The sequence below is a fragment of the Lemur catta genome, chromosome 13 (genome assembly GCF_020740605.2).
Source record: "Lemur catta isolate mLemCat1 chromosome 13, mLemCat1.pri, whole genome shotgun sequence".
NCBI classification, from domain to species: Eukaryota; Metazoa; Chordata; class Mammalia; order Primates; family Lemuridae; genus Lemur; species Lemur catta.
Window position 1 is genome coordinate 14,255,880 of NC_059140.1, and position 23,705 is coordinate 14,279,584.

At 37.9% G+C, this 23,705-nt stretch overlaps 1 protein-coding gene across 1 annotated transcript in view; it reads right to left on the minus strand.

Annotated features, from left to right (window-relative positions):
• The window catches only part of MYO16 (myosin XVI), a 476,542-nt gene that overhangs the window by 283,135 nt on the left and 169,702 nt on the right, over positions 1 to 23,705 (minus strand). The window contains exons 10-13 of the mRNA XM_045567153.1: positions 20,490 to 20,600; positions 12,801 to 12,866; positions 3,630 to 3,757; positions 351 to 456 (exon numbers count right to left, since the gene is read on the minus strand). Coding sequence (XP_045423109.1) covers positions 351 to 456; positions 3,630 to 3,757; positions 12,801 to 12,866; positions 20,490 to 20,600 — 411 coding nt within the window. The remainder of the gene's footprint in view (positions 1 to 350; positions 457 to 3,629; positions 3,758 to 12,800; positions 12,867 to 20,489; positions 20,601 to 23,705) is intronic.

A 23,705-nucleotide genomic window follows, 5' to 3' on the forward strand; every position in this document is an offset into this window, starting at 1 on the left:
TCTCAGTAATCACCACAACAAACTGCTTTTCAGGCCAGCGTCCTAAATGTACCAACAGATCAAAGTGGAACCTTCTATGTGAACAACCATCTCTAAGTATGTTATGTTTTAGATCCAACTATTCAGAGCAAATATAAAAGAATATGTACAAATTATTTTTAAATATATAAAACAAAATAAACATTCAATTGAACAATATTAATTTGCACCAGGGCTCAATCTTTTTTATTCTCTATTTCTACAAACAGTGACCACCTTGTTTCTATTATGACATCCCATTCCCTCTATTAGTTAATGACATTTGGCTCAACATTCATTCACATATTTGCCAGCCCAAACAAGAAACTTACATGTTTAAATCTGGATTCAAATATAGCCCTGCTGGAGCCAGACCTACAGGTTAGGTGTCTCATTATTTGTTTGCTGGCTTCGGACTTTCCTGATCCTCTTTCTCCACTAAGAGAAAATAGAGAGGGAGAGTATAAGTTTGCTGGTTTGGAGGAGGTAGTAAAAAAAATTACATAAATAGAGAGAATTCTCAGGCCCAAAGATGATCAAGGAATGACATACCAACTTTCAGGGAGTTTATGATACAACTGAACTTCTTCACTTTGATGCATACATCCAAAATATTTAGTAATATGTACTATGTCATGTGCACATGGCATTTCAGGATGTCAGGACTGCAAATGAATGTGACACAACTTCTGTTATTCAACAACTTACCGTGGAGAACCACAGGACAGAGGTGAATTACAGAGAAAGGCTTCGGGTGGAATCAGCTTCACAAATAGAAGTGAAGGGATCCCAAGTTAGTTTGTACAATGGGAAGGTCATGCACCACAGAACACATGGACCTGGCCCTGGGAAAGCTGCTACATCTTTGTGAGCCTTCCAGGAAAGACATTACATCATCCTTGGAAAAGTCATTAAGTATTTCTGGGCATTCCTTCTCTTTTCTTTAAAAGGACCGTTAAGAGCACAGGTACTAAAACTAAGGCGGTAAAGTCTGCAGATATGACGAGGTGAGTAACGTGTCTGGCATTTGGCAGACCCTAAAATGGATCTTCTTAGGTTCCCATTTTCGGTTGCTTTCAGTTCTCATGTTCTATGTCATGTTCTTGACAGTAGAAACTATTAGATTAACACAAAATTCTGATGCAATAATTACTATACCAAAATTGTCTAATATACATAAAGTTATTTACTTCATCCAGATGGAAAACTCATGAAAACAGTCTTTACTTATCTAGGAGCCAAAAAAAAATTTAAAAGACCCTTTACTAGTGCTTTCTTGGGTTTCTGCCTTGGAGCATTTGTTCTAATGAAGTTGAGTAAAGGGTATTTGCCAGATAAGAAGTTAAGTTGAAACTTAGTAATTTTATTCAAGTCTCAAGTTGTTAGCAAATCTGTCTACTCCTCTCATTTGTACTGATCTTTTAATTACTGGGACCTAAAATTATCAACAAAATGAGATATGAAATTAAAATGTGGAAATAAAATTTTTCTGGTCTGGTACTAACTTAAGGGACACACATTGCAGGAATATTCAAGTTTTGATCATTGCATTTGAAATTACCCTCTGTAAATGCTAGCTCTGGGACACAATAGACACTCAGTAATGATCTGTAAACAATTTAGTTGACTTCTAAATGACTAATTTTAACATATTAATATAAATGGAGTGCAGGTCATCCAGTTAGCTCAGTCGGTAGAGCATGAGACCCTTAATATAAATGGAGAAAACCTTTATCTTGATTATCTGAAGATAATCAAAGAGGTGACAAAGCTATATAAAAGCACACAATTCTGAAAAAAGAAAGAGAATGGCTAAAATAATAAGTGCTTGTGATCACTGATTTGTTCTTCAATTCTGTATACCAGGACTAGGTGATATACTCTTGAAACTTGAATGAAGAAATCATATTTTTTCAAATTAAGCAGTTGATACATGGCATTATTAGCCTTAAAAAATGTCCCAAAAGAACACTAGCTCTCCAGAATATTAACAAGTTCTACAGGGGAAAAAATTCAATATCAAATGCATGGTGAAATTGTTGCATTAAACAGAGATTAAACAGGTTTCTTCACTGAATGAACATGCCCACCATTGGGAACTCTCTCATAGACAAATTCCCAAAGGATCGCTTTGCCGAGGACCAAAGTATTTCACAACTCACAAACAACAGTTTGAATGGTCTGCTCTAGGATTAAGTGGAGTCAATCAGGATTTGTGTAAATTGTAAGAAAATGAGTAAGGTAATACATAGAAATAACCTACTTGAGGGTCTAGTGTGTTCTTAACAAATATTATCACTGTCAACAGTATTATGAAGTCCCCATCGTTTCACCAATTTACAGTGTTTTCTAAGCAGTTTTTTAAAAGTTGTTTCCCTTTTTAACAAGGTAAGATCAGAAAACTCATAGATAAAACAGATAAAAAATAAAGCTTGATTCAAGAATGGTCAGGTGGGAAGAGGGGATGGGTATATACACATCTAATGGGTGCAGTGTGCACCGTCTGGGGGATGGACACACTTGAAGTTCTGACTTGGGTGGGGCAAGGGCAATATACGTAACCTAAACATTTGTTCCCCCATAATATGCTGAAATAAAAAGAATTACAAAAAAGAACAGGCAGGAGCCCCTGCCTCTTTCATCCCTGGGACCCTTCAGAATGCAGCGTGGAAACAACTGCTTGCACACTGTTTTGAAAGCTAGAACACTAAAGTTTGCAGCCCATTGGTCTGATCCTCCATGGATATTTTGATAAAATCAATAGAAGCATATAAATAAGTGCCAATTTAAATATTTAAATAAGCCTTTTGGAGTCCATCCAGGTTCTATCTTTACACTGTCTGTTTTCATTTGACTTCGACTGAGTTGTGTGCTACTTTATTGACATGTTCAGTTGCAGCCAACACTACTGATAACAAGTAAGGCAAAGCCATGAGTATTTACAGAAATCTCCCTCTTATAGAGGTTTGGCCTCTCGTGAAGATCTTATTGTAATACTTAAATATTTCTCCAATTTTCTATCAATATATAATCACATTTCACCCCTATTTCTTGTGGTGCCGCCTTTTATTGAAGAATTTTGGCTCCAATGCTCATCCTCCTGAGCATTTGATATTTATGAGCCAAGGGTACCATTATGTTTCAAATAAAAAATACTTTGGGGAGTATAATTTTGTGAAATATAAGCAAAGGTAAATACCAAGAAGCAAGTTGAGAAAATACACCTTTTCAAAGAAATAAATTATATTTTCGGTAGCACCACATTTTGAAGGACAAGTGGCTTGGGTTCACTATTACTAGAAGCTTTTCTTTCTCCATGTTTTCTTAGGTTCAAAAGCAAAAACACTCTTTTTCTAAGTTTTAAATCTTCAAAATGAAATGAGTCTCAGGTGAAGTTTGTTGCTATTGATTCAGCTACACTCGGGGCTATTTCTAATAGCAAAGATCCTTCTCCTGTGTAATGAGTCAAATGCACTTATTGCAAAGATACACTGGACCTCTAACTGCTGCAGAAGTAAATAAATGTAGGCCACGAGAAATGAGGACATCTTTACTGCCAAGCCCCGGGGCAAATCTGAGCGCCAGAGAGCAGGTGAGAGCAGGAGAGTCACCTGAGAATGAAGCACTGAGGCCGCTGCTCCTGGAACAGCTGGTGGAACGCTCTCTCTGCACAGGAGAAGAGGTGAGGCGGCAGGGAGGAGTGCAGCTTCCCCGAGGTGCTGAAGTACAGCTGGGAAACCTGAAAAACAGGTCAGGAAAAAGAGAAAAATCTCCGTGAAGAGGTTCAAGGACCCCTTATCCCACAAAGTGATTGGCTTATGTCCTATATACAAAAGCAAATGAGTCTCTAATTTTGAATCTCATCTGTATGTACAAAACATTTGTCAAATTGTATCCTTCTCAGCACATTTTAAGTATGCATAATGACAAAATGGAGGCTTCTATTCTATTCTTTATTACTTGGTCCACAGGCTTTAAATTATTCTGCTGTCTTTAAGAAGAGCAACTCACAAAAATACAGTTTAATAGATATCCATTCGGTAAGCCGAAACCGTGGTAATTTACATCAAATGCAATTTCTCTCAGCAACATTTAATTTCAATAACGTAAAATAGCAAGAGTTTTAAACTTGAATGTGAGGGGCAGTTGCAGCTGAAACACATATAAATTTACGAATTTCTCAGTAAAACAAATTCAATTTACTTAATTTTAGTGAAACGGTGATTTATAATGATTGCCATGGTGATTTATTCCTAGTAGTTCGAGTCCTTTTGAGTTTCTAGTGAATATTGTTACAGTAGAATAAAAACTCAATAATAGGAAGACTTCTGAGTCACGAAGAAATATGAGGCGGATAAAACGTTCAGGATCGTGGCTATCACTGGTTATGAAAAGCAGTCGGCGGAAATGGTGCTTCCCGCGTTGATAGCATGATGTGTCATCTAATCTAAGACCCCACATGATTAAAACATTTTCTGTCCTACCCAGAAAATAAGTGTTACAATTAAACTAGACACAATGTTTTCTTATCACATCTTTAAAGCCGCATCCCCATCTCACAAGTAAGTACATGTGGAAAAAATACAGAATTTTTAATTTAAAATGGTTTTCAAAGAGATAACAAACCAATATGGATGGCGGGGACATAATTGTCTATTGTATTCTACTTAAACTCTTTTTATTTTTAATTATTCCAGAATTTTAAATGAATAGTGGAAATAACTAAATGCTAGTCATGTAAACATTATAATTCATAAAACAATTAGAGGGTTTTATCCCGACTCCATTTTCTTGCAGGAAAAATGTCTGTTCTTTTTCATTTCTCCCCAAGTCTAACATGGATCTAATCTAATTTTGACAAAATGCTTTTAAACTCAGGCTGTTTTGTAAACTGCTAAGAATTTCATTATAAGTTACAAACAAAGCAGATACTGGAGAGAGATTGGAGCATGTATCCATCTATATGTACATGGAGTTCATTTCGTTTTCTTACTGCACTTCTATAAACCTATTTGGGGTTACATATTCTCTTTAGGCCAAGGTTTACTAGAGATTAGATGTGGTGATGGATCTTGAGTGTCTGAAGAAAGTTTTTTCATGATAATCAAACTCAAAACCTTTTGCTTTTCTTGTAAGTCTCTTCTCCATGCAGTGTTAGAGTTGATGCTGCAGAACAGTCCATTGCTACCAGCCAGTGATGCTGGCTTGATGCTGATTATATGCTTTGCAAACAGTATGGTTATGGAAATAATAACGGTAGCTTAACAACATAGTTTCTACCTAATTATTTTTACTGAAGCTTGAGGGTTTCCACTAATGCAGTTCTTGTTTTCTGAGTGACTGGCATGCCGTCGAACCTTTATTATAGGGGTCATCATTATCATTATTAATATTACGTGGTCCTCTCGTGTGGCCCAGCACATGTCCTCAGGGCAGCCACTTCCTTCCCCACCTGCCTTCTCTCTTCACTTCACCATCTTCTTCCCCAGTGGTATCATTTGGAAAAAGAGGATTCTCAGTCAGTGGAAATTTTAAGTGCTCAGTTTTAGCTCAGAGGTGAGATGGCAAGAGGTCAGCCTCTCTACCTTTGCTGGACTCTCTGATTCCAGTGAATAAGGTCCTTCTTTCTCTACTGATCAAATCTTGTCTTTTTTTCACTGTGCATGATCCTCCCAATAAACTGCCAGAAGCCTGCAGAATCCTCCTGCACACCTGTTCTGATTCCTGAAACCACTCGTCCACTGCGGTAGCTTAGGCGAGAGCCACCCAGGTCCAGGGCCCTGTCTGCTAAGATCCTGGAGACCTCATGAGACAACCCTCTATGCCAGTGGTACCCCGTGGCATGAACTGTTGGTTTCATGCTATACCATGAACATCTCACTCTACCTGCCCAACTAGATTTCCTACTCTTTATCTATGTATCTATGTACAGGTGACATATTCTGAAAAAGTATGGTCTTTGTTTTTGCAAATGATCACATATAATTAAAAAAATATATCTGCCTCTGGGCTCAGCATTTGTGCTGCTGAGAGCAGCCTGCCACGCATTTGTTCTGAAGTTATCTGACCTGGATTTAAATGCTGTCTCTGCCACTCATGGGAAGACTTTAGAAAATCTGTTTAATCTCAAGTCACAGTTTATTCATCTGCAAAGTGGAAATAGCAATTCTTATACTGATTGGGTTGCCTTTTAAGATTAAATGTGAAAATATGTAAAGCCATCTGATGCAGGTCTGCCATGTAATAAGCCATGAACAACGGCAGCTACTGTTTCTATTTACCAGCTTTTCAGTTATTCAAGTTTTGAACTTCTCATTTTTGTCAAATTGGACTGTGCATTCCTCTAAATGGTTCTGTATTTTTTGATCCCCATTATGTGGCTGTAGTTAATTCTCCTGCCCAAAATATACTCTCTTCCCCTCATTAGAATCTTACTAATTTTTTAAGACTTGCCCGAATCCCATTTTTTTCTATGTAATGCCTTTTTTAACTAGATAAGATGTCTTCCCCTTCCAACCTCCTGACTTGTCAACACGGACCATATACCCCCAATACAGCCATTCCATTTTTGTCCTCAGCTACAAGTGAAGTCTGTGATTATTTTCTATTGCTATTTGTGTTCTGTCTATAGAATGTCTATGCAGTTCTTAAGGAGGAAGACACTCTTACCTAACATCCCTAAATATCTAACACAATGAATTGTATTAACAGATTCAACAAATGTTCATTGACTTGACACAGCATTTTTGTTTTAAAAAGTTTCCTTTTTTGTAAAGTCCGTGCAGAAAGATCTGGCTACTTTTCTGTTTTCTCCTTTTCCCCTACATGTTATGTGTTTAAAATGAATGATGTTCCTTGTCTTCAGCATAAATGGGCAGCACGGTCATGAACCCCGTCCCTTGTTGGTCATATTTCATTTGGAACTGCCTGTCGACTCGCTGGCCGAGTCACACTTCTCCTCCGTGGCTGTTAGCATCAGATCCACGTTGCCATGGCAGCACAGGGCCTCTAACTGCCATGCATTTAGACCAGTCTCGGAAGGAAGTTTGCCACAAAGGGTGTTCTACTTCTGTGATTAATGACTTGCTAGAAATAAAAAATGAATATTATTCAAAGGCTTAATATAACACGGCTAATGATAACAAAGTAAGATACAGATGTTTCATGTGAATTTTTTTTTAAAACATGAAACATAGAAGTCATTCTTCTAGTCTTTATAAACTTAATATGTAAAATTATACTTAATGTTTTATTTTCTTCTTTTAAAAAGTAATCAATGTAAGAAAAAATCAAAATATTTGAACAAAATATATTATTTAAAACAACAGACATACATATAATGATCAATAGACACAAAAAGAAATAAATTTTTATGTGTGTGTCCAGAGCACAATAATATCATTTTCATGTGATTCAGTACATGAATGCCTGATGTTAATTATTAAGTACTAATATTGCAACAGAAGACACTTACTAGTTCAACATAAAACTTAAGTCCTTATATCAACCTAATACCTATAATTTTATGGGTTATTACATGTAAACCAGAGTACAAACTATTTGATTCTACATAATGGATGTGAAATCCAAAAGCACAGGAAATTTTTAAATTATACTGTAATCCATCAAAAGTAGATAATTTTTTTATATTGGGTATTGATTGATTAATTAATTGACAGGGTCTCACTCTGTGACCTGGGCTAGAGTGCAGTGGCACGGATCATAGCTCACTGCAACCTCAAATTCCTCAGCTCAAGTGATCCTACTAGCTGAGCCTCCTGAGCAGCTGGGACTACAGGTGTGAGCCCCCACACCTGGCTAATTTTTATTTTTGTAGAGATAGAGTTTCACCATGTTGCAGAGGCCAGTCTCCAACTCCTGACCTCTAGCGATCCTCCTGGCTTAGCCTCCCAAAGTGCTGGGATTACAGGAATGAGTCACATGACTGGTCAAAAGTAGGTAATTTATTATAAGCTTTATATCATGAATATTTTACCTAATATATTATGTCTGTTTATTTTCCTTTTTTATTCTATGAGAGTTAGTTGGAAGTGATGACTATAATGGGTGATACATATATATATATAATTCCATTTATAAAAATGTCATACTTATATATTAAATACATAATAATTATTAAAATGTACATATAAATAATTTTACTTATATAAATTATATAAATATATAAATTACAAATTCATAATCATATGAATTATATGTTACATTAGCCATTCTAAGTTTTAATGAATTATTGTAGCAACATTCTCAACATCCTATATCTTATTACTACACTAATAAAGAAATATGCCTCTTAATGTGCCTCTCCTTTTCTCTACTAACATGTACTTCTAAAAAACTGCAAATACAACATATGGTTTAAAGCCATAAAACTGCCATACTATGGACATTTTAAAAACAAACAAAACCACAAAATAAAATAGGTTTTTTCCATGACAAGATTCATTATAGTATGACAAGTAATGCCATACTATAAGAATTTATTATGTTAAATTTTGGCTAATACTTAGAATTTTACCTCTAGATCCATAGAAGCATTTAAATAAGTGTTATATATGTATTTTTATTTTTCATTCATTTATTATAAGCTAATTTTTTCTCACTGTAAGATTCTTGTTAGCTCCACAATCAACTGTAACCATAAAGAAAAGCCAGGAACAATACATTAATAGTTAACTTTAAATAGCATCTTTTTCTCTTCTCTCTCCCCACCCTTTCTAAAAGATATATATGGCATTAAATAATAATAATAGGCATGGAACCTCAAACAAGCTTAGGTAGTTGAAGGTAAATGATTTTCTGATACTAATGCAATAAAAATTGTTATGGCCTACTATATACCCTATGGCTAAAATGAAGAAGCTAGTATCAGACTAAATCTCTTATCATGGACAGCAATAAAAACCAGATAAAATACAAATTAAGCATCTAACTGTAGGCCTCAGAATATCCCCAAAGCATCTATGACTTCAGGAGCCAAGATCTTGGAGAAAGTCAAAATACATGGAGCCAAGCAGGCTGTTTGCCATGGCCTTCCTCAGCACACACCGCCATTTTGCTGAGCAAAGCTTCCCAGCGCCAAAGAAAGTAAGCAGGGATTTTATCAGTCCCTCACAGTGCTGGGGAGACAAACTCGTGTTCAGGGCTCAGAAACAGAGGCAAGGCAAGTGGACATCACCCCACTTTCTCTGTTGAGACTGGCAACAGGCACACCTCATGGAAAAGAGCAAATGAAAACTAACCAAGACTTCACCAGGTCAAGACGGTCTGTCTACCACGTATCTGCCCACAAGCAGGAAAGATCAAATCTTCTGGGGAGGAAGATAACATCCCAGAAGCTACCATTTTTTATGTTGTTTACATTTTTATAATTTCCATGAACATCAGTAAATACATGCATATAATGAAAAGCCGACAGACAGACAGACACACACACACACACACACATATACACACGCAGTGGAAACAGACCGTGATTTTAGAATTACCAGACACAGAATTTAAAATAACAGTGATTGACATGTTCAGGAAAACAGGTGGCAAAATGAAGAATTTCACCAGAAAAGTTGGAATCTTTCAGATTATAAAATGGAAATTTTAGCAATGAGAAAAATAACAAACATAAAAATTTAATAGATGATTTTATCAGCAGATTCAAAACAACAGAAAAGAGAATTAATTAATTAACCTGGTGTGCCAATATATCCAGACAGCAGGTCAAAGAGAAACAAAAATGAAAACAGAAAAAAATAAATAAGCTTACATTTTTATAGAATTCATACAACAAAGAAAAAAATCACAAATAGCAACAGATAACACCTTAAATTAAATGGTAATAGACTTGGGAAATGTCAAACATATAGAACTCAGTAAAGCTGTGTTTAAAGCAAAATAAAAAAGCTTCAAATACTTATTTTAGAAACAAAAGGCAGGAAATCAATGATATAGCTATAAAGCATAAATAGTCATCAAATTACACCCAAGAAAAGTAGAAAGAAGAAAACAGCAAAGATAAAAGCAAAAATCAATTGCACAGAGGATAAATAGAAAATAGAAAAAAAAAGCCACGATTTTTTTCTTCAAAAATATTAATACAATTAATAAATTCCTACTGTATTGATTTTAAAATGTCAGAAAGGGCACAAATTACCAAAATATGGAATAAAATAATCACTCAAAATTCTACAAACATTAAAATTCTATAAATATAACTATGGATATTTCTATGCCAAAACTGTTGAAGTTTAAATATAATTAACATATTCTTGAAAAACACAATTATTAAAAGCTAGCACAAAAAGAAATAAGAATATGAACTGTCTTATATTCGTCAAAGACATTAAATCCAGAACTAAAACCCTTCCCACAAAGAAAATAACAGTTCTTAGTTGTCTCACTAGTGAAGGCCTGTAAACATTTAAGAAAGAAATAACATCAAGTTCACACAAACTCTTTCAGAGGCTAGAAAACAGAGTATATTTTCCAATTCCTTTTATGGAACCAGCACAAATTTTGTATAAAGGACTGAAAAAAACAGTAAAAGAAAGGAAAACTGGAGACCTATCTCTGTCATGAGCATAGATGCAAAAATCATAAACAAAATATAATTTAATGGAATCCACCAATATAAAGAAAAGGATAAAACATTAGCCATGCAAGGTGGCTTTAACTTTTTGAAATCAGGAAATATAAGAAATACTATAAGAAACTATAAATATATAAGAAAACAAATGAATTATGGTCCCTACCTCTTACACAATGTTTTCTATATGTGTTGAGAATTCGGAATATTTAAATAGCTTTCAAATCAATAAGAGAAAGGTAGAAAAACCAATTTTTAAGTTTTTAATTTGAAAACTGTATAGAATCCTTGAAAGGACATGTCACAAAACAGGATATAACTGGACAATAATTATGTGAAAACGTGGTCACTATCATTGGTTAGCAGAGAAACACACATTAAAACAATAAGATTCCACTATATATATCCAGCAGAATGATATGCAGACAAACAAAATAAATAAAATTTGAGCAAAGAAGAGAAGCAACTAGAATTTCTGTATTATGTTGGTGGGGATGTACATTAGTACAATCACTTGGAAAACGGTTGGTATTTACCAAATACAAACAAATACATATGTTTGTATTTTAATGCACCAATTCCACTTTTAGGTAGATATCCAGCAAAAGAAATACGTATGTTATGCATAAAATGTGTGTGCAAAAATTCATAGCAGTAATATACTAGCCCAAACAGACCAAAGTTCCATCAATAGTTAATTAAATTCCCACATAGTCACAAAAGGAAATTTTACCCAGTAATACAAAAGAAAAAAAAAAAAACTACTGCACTTATTTTATTGCTACACACAAAAACAAGGACGAAGCTCCCATCCATAATATTGAGAGGAAGTAGCCACATACAGAGAAAGGTATTCGATAAGATTCCATTAATATAAATTCCATCCACGTAGAGGTGGTAATAGAATTGTGTCAACCTTTGGGGAGCCATGTCATGACTGGGACAGGGCATGGGAGAGACATCTGTGATGCTACTAATGGTCAACTTCCCAATCTGCATGATGGTTTCAAGAATGCCTTTACTTTCCATAAATTAGTTGAATGGAACATTTAATATTTGTATGCTATGCAATATGTACATTATACTTTAATAAACAGATTTAGAAAAATATTACTTACAGCTCAAGAACAAAGTGACAGATACAGCACTGAGCTTTTCTTCAAAACTATCTAATAATCACATATCAATAGGATTAACTTTAATCCTCTGATGTAACTCCTGAAATGAATCTGGGTAACGCCCCCTTCCCTAGTCTCTCAGGCTCCCATATATTCTTAGATTGCCCAGGGGTGAGGCTGGGGTAGACCTGGGTGGAATGAGGGGAGTGGCCAAGTTTCAACACAGTTTTAAAGTAACAGTGGAACTGACTACTGGTAAGAAGGGTGAAGTAGGGGGTTAGGGAGGGGGTACTCTGTTCTCAAGAGCTGTTTCTGTGATAATTCTTATTTCACTCCTTGAAGGCTTAGAGAGAGTAATTTCTCTCTCTCTCCCTCTTCCCCCCATCATCGACGAGTAGGTCCCTGCACCACGACAGGTGTCCACTCTTCTCCTGTCTGACACACTCCTGCTCCCTTGGAGGGATTCTGCTCCCCAGTGGAACCAGCCTTGGGCCCACATGAAATAAGGAGCTCCTAATAGTATTTTTAGTAGATTACTACTCAGAAATCGTACTGTGTTTTCAGTTGGCTGGAATAATGTTCTACAAGCAATTTCTCTTTTGATTTTGAGGGTCTCATAATTAAAGCTGGCAGGTCATTTGGGAATATTCACACATGCAATATTACCCTTTCCAATTGCCATTACTTTAACCTCATAGAAGCTCTTCAAAAAGAAGTCATGTCTTGACACAAGGGCTCTAAACTAGCTGATCTGTGGAGTTAGTCAAGAGTGTACGGAAAATAGAATTATATATTATTTAATTTTAAAAGTCTGTCTGGTGACTACAATCATAGAGAAATTACACGTTTTAAGTGCAAAGAAAATTTTTGATAAAATAACTGATTTTCAAAGTTGCCTCAAAATAAAGTCAGTATCATACATTTAATTAAAAACTTGTAAAATTTCTTGAGAAATTTGTCTTACTTAATGTTTTTTTCTTTCTCCATCAATCATTTGATACAATATATATGCCTAGTGAGTGTTACTCTACATTATTAAATGATGTTTAAAGTTTTATACTCACCATGGGAGAATAAATTGGAAGCTCCTTAAATGGATTAACAAGCAAGAGGATGTCTCCAATAAAAGTCTGTTCACAAAAAAGAATGTAAAGATTTTATGAGCCATATAAACAGCACCATTAAAAATTAAAAGTTATATAATTTGAAACCAATTGTCCAAAATATAAAGAATAAGTCAAATCACTCCTTAACATTTTGCAAATTGTTTTAAAAACTTGCAGTTAAAGAAATAGGAAAGTCAAGTTCAAATTGAATAACACTAACAATAAATAAGCTTTGTTCCACTGAACATGTAACAAATGATGGGGGGAGCAAGACGGCCGACCAGAAACATCAGCTGCCAGAGTGTCTCAGTAAGGAGAAGTTTTAGATGAAGAAAAAAAAAAACAAAAAAAAACGAACAGACAGATTGGGTGTGGATCTGAGGGAAGGGTGCCAGAACCTTCAGGAGACTCTATGGGAAGAAGCTGCGGAGCAGAACAGGAAGGAGCAAGGTATGGGCGGAGACAGAGAGGCTTGGAGTCCAGGGAGAAGGGTGGGTGGAAAAGAGTTTGTTTCTCCCTCCCTCTGGCAGCCAGCAGCTTCCCGAGCTGCTACAGAGACTTTCTGCCCACAAGAGCCCAGAGGCTGCTGCCGCCAGTGAGCCGGGAACTGCATGTGGACAGGGCACCAGGCTCCCAACCCCATGGGTTGCCTCTTGTCACCACAGACCCAAGCAGAGATGGCAGGTGCTGTACTGCTTCTCTACCCACTGTGCGCCTTTGTCCTTCCCAGGGGGCTTCAACTCCTCGGGCTTCCCCTTGTTCACTCCCACACAGACATTTCCCAACTCTGGCCCAGACTGCAGGAGCCACAGGGGTCCAGTGGGTCCCAAGTGATCTCTGTGACAACAGTGTCTGGACACTCTGCACAGGTGGCCTCCCAGAGTGAGGGACAGACACGACCAGAGTGCTGGCATTCCTCCATCCAGACTCTTTTCCTCCCCTTCCCTTCCCCTACCCACACCTTCTGGGAGAGACAACGGAGCCATCACACCAAGGCTTCCACAGAGAGTGAGGCTCAGACCTGTCCTCTTGGGGTCCTGCAGCAGATTGAGGGGTGCTCAGACTGTGAGCTCCCTGCCTGCTGGCCTCCTTGGTGCTGTTTGGCCAGTCACTCCATCAGATTGGGGCACACCCTGTGGCGGAGGGACATGGAACCTGCTTGGGCACCCCACGGGCAGCTCAGGACCATGCTTCCCCCTGGCTTGGTCAGGGACTGATCTTCAGGGACCTGGGGACAGGCTCACAAGCCAGATCCTGTACACCAAGGTCTCGATCGCATTGCCCCGGGGCACAGACGAGAGATCTGTGACTTAGTCTCAGGAGGTGTGGGTGCCTGCAGGGGCAGATCAGAGTGAGTCCTAGCCACCGTGTGCTGGCTGGGCACCCCTCCTCCCACGGGAGGGCGGCGCTCCCAGCTCGGGCCAGGATCCTGGACAGGACACCTCCCAGCCCTCCGAGCAGTCCTTGGGGAGCTTGGCAGGCTTGAGGTCCTGCCCACCCAGGACCAGGAGAAAACACAGTATAGGCGAGGGTGGAAAGGAGCGAGACTGTTACAGACTGCCACGCTGCGGGTCTCAGACAGCCCCACCTCCACAGGCAGGCTTTCTGGTTGAGTGGGGCCACCTCAGCCCATCCCTGGCAGCTTTGCCCAGAGGCGGGGAGCAGACCTTTGACCCCTGCCAAAGCAGATCCCTTGCCAGCTTCTGGGGAGCGGGAGGGCAGGCTCACCCAACCCAGCCCTGCCCAGCCTCACTCCCCCAGCCGCCCCTGCTGAGGTGGAGAATAAGGACACACCTGGAAGTTCCAGGGCCCCACCCACCATCTGGGGCACTAGAGTGCTTCTCCAGAGGAACTAGAGCTGGTCACAGGACCCAAAAACAACATTACAGTTTGTTCCTCCCAGAAAGCGCCACCTACTGACAGGGAGGTCACTTTGCACACCCTTTCACTGCATTTATTGACTCATCATCATACAGGGTGCGGTCTATTCTCACCCCCAGACTAACTTGGGCATGTCAATACAACTCACACTGTTAAGACCATAGGGCTGGGGAAAGAGAAAGGATTTTGAAGGCCTCATCCTCCATCATCAAAGACAGGTAGGGAATATGCCCACTCACATAGCTCACCACTGGTGCAGACTACAAACAACTAGCATCTGAGAAAACCCCCACACGGAGGCCATATATAACCAGAGCATCCATCCAGAACCTAGATCTCCATCAAAGCACCCACAAGCAAAGCCGAAGGTTCTTACCCAACATATGCTACAAACACACCCATACGAGTGAGGAAAGGGGGAAAAGCCCTATCTAAATAAAAGAAAATCCCAAAATAAGAAGCAGCAGCTGCTCCAGATGAGAAGCAATCAGCAAAAGAACTCCAGAAGTATGAAGAATCAGAGCAGTCACCCCCAAAAGGGAACACTAGCCCTCCAGCAATGGAAACCAACCAAAATCAGAATACTGAAATAACAGATAAAGAATTCCAAATATGGATGATAACTAAGCTCAATGAAGTACAATGTTTACTTAAAAGGATCAGCCAGTATTTTTTAACCAAGTAAATAAGAGAAGAAATAAAAGTGAAATAATAGATCCAAAGATGGACCTTATTAATGTACAGAAAACTACTGTTAAATCCTAGAGAAGAAAAATGAAGCTATAAAATAGATTGTGAAAGAATTTAGACATCTACTGATTAAAAAAGATGAGAAACTTTAAAACAAAATCAAAATATGTCTAAGTATAGTAGAAGTTTTATATTTTATATTTTTTACAAGAATTTTTATATTGGCCTACTTGTTGAAGGATTTAAGACCGTGTCTTTGAAAATATACTTTGTGATAAAAAATAATTTATAAAATGTGATTAATGTTAATTATAAAGTCATAGAGTGTGACTTTTGATAAGTCATCAAAAGCGAAGAGGCTGTCTTGATGAAATGGAACATTTTAAATGTCCTTCAGAGAAAGAGTTCTTTAACTTGAAGAAACCAAGAGAATCCTTTGACCTCATCTTTTTGATATATTCCTGTTTTTTCGATAGCTTACATGTGTTAAGTACTTAAAACGGTCTTTTAGAGTGAGTGGAATTATCTGGAACTCTATGGCAGGTATTGCGTTGCATAGCATAGGAGATCATAGATGAGGCTGCAGATAAGTAGCCGAGGGGCAGTATTAGCTTGGGAAAAATGTATCCGTCTACATAATTTCAAATATCCTTGAAGTGAGAGAAACCTCCGTCTCTGACACCAGCCTGTCAACTTTAGGCTCTGTAAATGCTCTTATAAAGAGGACCTGCTACATCCCACTGGGTCACCCTGAGTAGCAAATGAACAGGTATTAAGTGGCTGCCATGAGCCAGGCTGTGTGCTGGGAGGTGTCACACAATGTTTTATTGATTTGCTTAGTGCCGATTGGTGTATATGTGTTTTAGAACTCTCTTGGCTAACCAGATGTTAACAGAAGCTCCTGTGTTTATTTTGTGGCTTTTTTCTTTATGAGTCTCAAGTCCCACTAATGTGTTTGTAAAGTGAACATGGCCAGCAAACTCCTTTGCTGTCCATAAAGGAATTTGATTGCATATTCTGTTCTCCCTGGTACTGTTGGCAGTAGTTATTCCGAGAATGCAATGCTTTTATTCTGCGCATTTCCTGGGGAGCGTGTGTCATATCACCTGCGATTCATTTTCTGTTTGAAGGTTTGGAAACTTCCTGCTGCAACAGATTGTGGAAACTCCCTAATCCAATGTCCAAATGGAATGTTACACACTTAGGAAAAGAGCAATTTATACTCTGTTTTGAAAAATCATATTATATAACAAATCAGACTACAGTAACAAGAGATGAAAATTCTGGTCACGTAATTAATTCAGCTAAAATATTTTATGCTGGCTCTGATGAAAGTCATTGCTCAACCCTCAGTTGTTAGCCATGGATAAGGAAATACTAATTTCTTCCTCTTGTGCTAAAATGTGTATTTGGTCTAAGTGGTCTCCTCATTTATTCAATGTTTATTGGGCACCTACCTGTTGTCATATACATAGCATATATAGCAGTGAGCAGCGAACATAACAAAAGTTCTTGCCCTTGTGGAGCTTACATTCTAGTGGGTGTGTGAATGTGTGTGGGGTGAGGTGGGGAGGAGGCAGACAGTAAAGAATCTAAATAAGAAAAATATACAATATGTTAGAGACTGATCAGCTTGTGTAAAAAAATACAGCAAAGGCAAAGGAATGGGAGGTGCATGCTGCAATTTAAAATATGCTGAGGGGCTGGGCTCCATCAGCAGGGATGTTTGTGTGAAGTCCTGAAGGGAGGAGGGAGAGAAAGAGGGAAAGGCTCACAACAGTCAGACTGTTCAAGCAAAGGCTTCACAGAAGTGCTGGGCGTGCTCAGGGGACACCGAGGTACCATCATGGCCATAGCAGGGGCACCCAAGGGGAGGGCTGTAGCACCTGAGGTCAGAAGTGTAAGGAGCAGGAGAAAGTGTTCAGGCCGCATGGGCCTGTCTTCGACTCTGCCTTCCTGCTGAGTGAACTGGAAGTCCTTTCGGCAGAGAAACATCATGATGCAATGTGCCTCCTAACAGCATCACTCTGGCTCTTGTGTGGGGAGTAGACAGATGGGTGGTCAAAGGAAGCCCATACACTTATAAGCTTGAAGGTTAGCACAAAATGCAACGATTGAAGTGAGACGTGTCCTCAGGGTGGGGTTGTATACTGTGTACACCTGGAAGGGAGGGCTGATGATATTCAAGGGAATTTCAGGTGTAGGGTGTGGAAGAAAAGCAAACTCAGATATTTGAATTTTGGGATTTCTACGAAACCAGTGCTTTTCTATTTGTAGGTAAGGAACGCTTGCTTTTAGTCCCAATTAATCATGGACTGACACCTTTGCAAAACACAGTAAAAATGAATTACTAAAAAATGAGATTGAAAAAGACAGACATACAAAATACAAGCTCCAATTTGTATTAAATCCAACAGATGAAAATGAAATGATCAAACTGCTATAAGAGTTTCTCTAAAAACACTTACTCTTATTACATGCTGGTAATAAAACGTTCATATATCTACTGGTCCACAGATGATACATTGAAAAGCACTTATTATATTATTTAATCCATAAAGTTTAAATTGCTTGTCCAGCCATTAGATGTGATTTCATATAGCATAACATAGAGCACTTCTATTACAGAGTTGATCCCAGTCGATTTAGCTTTCCAATATTCCAGGTACTGGGAAGAGGAAACCCATGTCTCACAGAGTGGCAAATTTACATGGTGCAAGACCTTTAGCAAATCAGGGAATATTAATACTGGTCATCCAGAAAGAGATAGAAATCAAGTAAAGGGAAAATTATATAAGAAGATAGTCCACTATGTCAAAGAACTAGAGCCCGGACTCTGACAAAAAGGTAGGAAGTATTTGTCATTTAAGATTACTTGTGACTTTCTTCACAAAAGCAACAAGATTACATTCACGTTAAGTTAGAATCTTAAACAGGGGAAGTGCTATTTGATAACATTCCTGGGTCACATGTCATAAGGATAGGAAAAGGTTGGTGCTGTTCATAAAATGCTGTTTGCCGTATCGGGGGAGACCTGCAGGATAAGCAGTTTGTAAATGCCGAGTTTGAAAGTTTTCATGGACTTTTTAGAAGGGGATATAAAATTACCCATCCTAACATGTCAATGGTGCCAAATATATACATATACATGTACATATATAAAGTGCTTTCTAATTAAAATGCTTTATGTATATATTAGAGATATACATATATATATATATAAGATTAATTAGAAAGCATTTGGCCAGGCCTCATGGGGTGAGCACAACCCACAAACTCCATGCTCACCGAGCTGAGAGTCCAGCACCAGCCAGACATTACGCAAACCACCAATGAGGTAAATAATCACAAACTGTGATAAATGCTGGAGAGACTGCGAGTCCACAGTGATTTAATCTGGAAGTGCTAGAATTTATAAAGCTCAGTATTTCATGGTGTAGAAAGAAAATTTCAGGGGAAAGAGAAAACAGTCCGTGGAGAGTCCTCAATGCAGGAAGGAAGGTGATGATCCAATAAATGAGACACAGTAGTGTGAGTCCTCAGTGACGGTGTTCAGGGGCCAGACTGTGAGGAGTTTCATAGTCGAGACTCCAGACTCTGGAATAAGGATTGTGGTCTTGGTCCCATGAAAAACAATAAACCATAGGAAAGAGTTTAGACTGGGAGATTTGAGATTACATTTTTGCTTTATAAAAAAATTACTCTAGTTCATTGTGAGATTGGATTGAGCAAGTATGAAGGTTGCTCTAGCAAGTTAGAAGGCTGTTGGGAAATTGAAGATGAGGATGACTTGGTGGGGGGGATGCACAGAGGAGGAGAAAGGCAGATTAAACTGATATTTAGGAGATGACACCACTTGATAGGCATAAAGGGGATAAAGAAATACAAAATGAGTGAGGCAATGGTCTTCCAGTACCATAATTAAGAGTAAAAACAAACAAACAAAAATCAGAACTACAATACTGGGAAAAAAATATGAGAAAATGGAATAAAAATAATATACACTTTGCAAAAGTTAACAGGGCGGTAACAGAGACCAAAGTAATCAGGTCTCACCACTTTATGTCAGTGATTTAATTTTATTAATTTTGATAGAAGTATTTAATTTTAAGTGTATTTACAGTGGCAGGTAATTTACCCAAACATTAAGATGTTGTATTGCATTTTTCATAGGCTAATCAGCATCTGACAATTTATTACTTGAGGAAATCTCAGACTTCACATTTACATGAAAATTGCTTAATCAATTTCTCAGCAGACTAGGAAAAAAAAGAGTGTTATCATAAAAGGGATATCAAATATATGCATAATCAGATTTCTCTATAGACATTCTGATTGAATTGCTCTGTGCTCTGTGTAGAATATAACAAAATCCCAGTGGCGGGGGGTGAGAGAGAGAGTGGGAAAGAGAGACAGAAAGAAAGAAAGAAGGAGAGATTTTGAGATTACAGTGTGTCTAAATTGTTACCAGTATTAGAAGAAGTAACATACAAATGAGGATAGAACCACAGAAAATCAATTCTCCATGCTGCTTGTCATCTGAGTAACATTTTTGTATCCTATCATCATAAATCTGTATATAAATTATTTACTTTACAGTCAAAGACATTTCCTGGTAATTTAGAGCAACAACTGTTTCTCTTTTCATGCAAATAGAGAGGCATCCCTACATGCATAGCCAATGTTTCCTGTTGAGCTTTTTCTTTTTTTTCCAGACCTAGCAGGCTCAGCTAAAGTAGGTGAGACAGACAGCATTTTTATGTGTTGTACAGATTTGCTGGTTGTAGCAAGATCTTCCAGAGCAATCATGATTATAGGAAAGTTCAACACTAGTGAGTACCTGTGTCTACCCTCAGGGTATTGGCTTATACTTAACACCTCCAAAATTTGGAACTTTGATTAATTTGCCTTATAACTGAGCCACAATGAACCTGAACTCTGAGAAATTCACCTTAAGCTATTGCCATGACCAGAAGCTGCAATGAGCCTTTTGCTTGCAATATTTGCAGCATCAAAGGGTGATGAAAATACACAGCAAGACAAAGCAGTGCATACAGCAATTTCAGGGGCACTCACGTATATCTGATTGTTTCCGAAGCGCTTCTGGATTTCATAAAGGAGGCTACCATCATTGAGCTCACTGAGCGTCGCCAGGTCATCATTTGGAGCAGGAGGCATCAGCTTGACCTGGGGAAAAAAATAAGAATGATCAATTATAATTGCTTTCCAGTCAACTTTCTTCACAGTTGGAGGTTCCATTTTCAATTACATGTCAAAACTTTAAAGGCCACCCGAGTTTGAAACTGCTATTAAAAGATGAAATTTTTGTTCAATGAAAAGGGAAAAAAGAATATTCAAAGCCACAGAGAAATGTATTTGGATGAGAATTTCTGTTCTGTACCCACTAGTGTGCACATGCACACACTTTGTATGTTATGTTACCTTGTGTCACTCAGTCATTAAGTCTGTCAAAACCATTTCAACATGTTGTCGCTCCCCATTCCCTACTTATAGCTAGGACAGCCCTGTGCTGCACTGAGCCCGCTGTAAGACAGGCAGCTGCACAGCTCACATACTTGTAGTGTTCCCCACGCTAAAACAAAACTTCTCATGTTACTATTGTTGGCATGGAAGGGAAGCAATGTGTATGGAATTCGGATTCTGCATTCATGTAGGATGAGGCTAGATTTTAAAAGCAGCTTCTAGATCTTTGGTTTGTGATTTTTATTCTGCTCAACATTATCCTTAAGATTAAAGTAGCTGTGAGATTAACTCTGTCATAAAGAAAAGAAAAACATGCTTTCCCATTCAATTTATTTTATTTTATTTTATTTTTTATTTTTTGGAGACAGAGTCTCACTCTTTTGCCCTGGCTAGAGTCCCTGGCATCAGCCTAGCTCCCAGCAACCTCAAACTCCTGGGCTCAAGCGATCCTCCTGCCTCAGCCTCCCAAGTCTCTGGGACTACAGGCATGCGCCACCATGCCTGGCGAATTTTTTCTGTATATTTTCAGTTGTCCAGATAGTTTCTTTCTATTTTTTAGTAGAGACGGGGTCTCACTCTTGCTCAGGCTGGTCTCGAACTCCTGACCTTGAGTGATCCTCCCACCTCGTCCTCTGAGAGTGCTAGGATTACAGGCATGAGCCACCGCGCCCGGCCTCCCTCCCATTCAATTTAATACAGAGGGAAAGTTTTAAAACTGTGCAATATTTCAAATAAAAAAGATAAATTTGCATTCTTCAATTAGATGAAAATCTACCCTTTCCAAAATGGAAATGGGCATTTTTTAATTTTATGTACACAGAATATGCTCTGAAAAGTAGACATTTGATATCATATGACAGAATTGGTTTTTTAAATGTCAAACATAGAGGAACAAAAAGAACAAGAATTTCTTATCAATTTGAGTTCTTTGATGCCCATAGTAAATCTGTAATAACAGCCAGGTTTTCTTTGGTATTATTTGTCTGTATTCTATATGTACATTTGTGTTTTGTATTTGTATCTGTCTTGTATATTGTATTATTAATTGTATATACCATTGCTAAATAATTTGAACTTAAATATTACTATTTATCAGTTAAATTTTTATAGAGTAAAAAATACCACACATTTTTAAGAAAACTGAATTTAGCACTATTTTTCTGATATTAGTGAATATTTTACAAAATGAAATCTTGCCCATGAGTTCATAAAATCATTCAATTGTTTTTCCAGATTGTTTCTAAACCCAATGTATTAATAGTAGAAACACAAATTCCATATTGAGTATATCAAAAGGTCAGAAGAGTGATTTGTTATGAATTGTAGTTGGAAGGTGGCCTGGCAGTAGACTATCTGGCATTGACGAAAAAACCATTTCTATAAGTGGGAAACACAACATTCCAATAGTTACATGCTTATGTATTAAACTTTAATTTGTAAAATATTCCAGATCTCAGAAATGTTAAGAACAAGCCTCTCCCCTCTACAACTGAGATGCACACACTCAATCATCTGAGTTTATTATTTTCTCTACTTTTGCAACATTTAACAGAGATATGTTTCTAAATATCTTTTAGAATTAACCTATATAAAACATATAACATAGTTTTATTAAACTTAGATATTTAACATTGGGTTAGAGGCATAGCTTTAAGGCTTTAATACTGTCAGAAATATCTATTTAAGTAGTTCAAGAGTAGTATCTAAAAACTGGTTCTTTTTTCTGATAAAAATAGAAATCGTAATGTTCCAGTTATTCTAGTATTTTCTGGGCTGTCAAAAGAATTTTGGGATTGTGAGATATCAACTTTTTAACATTATAGATTTAGTTCCACTTTGAGGAGTTTCACAGGCACAGAGTGCTACTCAGACTGACAGCTCTCCGAGTGGAGTGAAAATAGGAGCAGTGACAGCTGCCTTTGGCTCAGCCCCCGCCCCCCGCACGTGCAGTAAGTGGTGGTCTGCATCCAGGCAGTTTTTTAAATTCTATATTCATCAGTCATGCAAATTCAGGTACAAATTTTAGACACTAATTTGAGCTTCCCCACTTTACATGCTAGAAAAGTCAAGCCCATCTAAGTCTAAAACATGGATTATTTTTATTCATTTGGGTAAACGGTATTTAAGTCCTTCTTGTATATCCTCCCTGCTGGGAGTTCTTAAATGTTTTTTTGTCTTAACATCATGAAGCTCCTTTTCATTCTCTTATAAAATTTGATTAACATAGTATCTACGTCACAGAGTGGTTGTGAGAATTGAGTTTACTTGGAGAGCTAGGCACAATGCCTGCTCTGCGGCTAAGGGGGACTCGTTAGTATGGTTGGTAATGCACCTAGAAAGGGTCATGGGTAGCAGTAGTGAACTTTTCACCAGCTTCCCTCATGGCTGCTTTGGAGGCCGGAAGGAGGCGGGCAAATGTCGAGGGCTCTGGGTCTCTCCTCAAAGATGATGGGCTTTCTTCTGCTCTAGAAATCAGAGTTGTCGTTCACATGCTTATTTCTGCGGAAGGTTCTTCAGCTAAATAATATATATTTTTAAAGTTTGACATTCATCATTGCTACTGTCCAACATCTTTAGTTAATAGATGAAGAACTGGAGGCCCGGAGAGACCTTGTGATTTTTCTAGGCTCACACAACAGATAAGTCCAAAGCAAAAGCTGGGAAGATAACGACCAGGGTAATGGTGGAGGAATTCTAGCAGATAACGGATACATCTCATAACATATGTTCAATAATTTGCCAACGTTTTCTTGCTCATCTCTTCTTTGCCAGGCAGGTGCTAGTGGTTCAGTACAAAGAGGGAAAAAA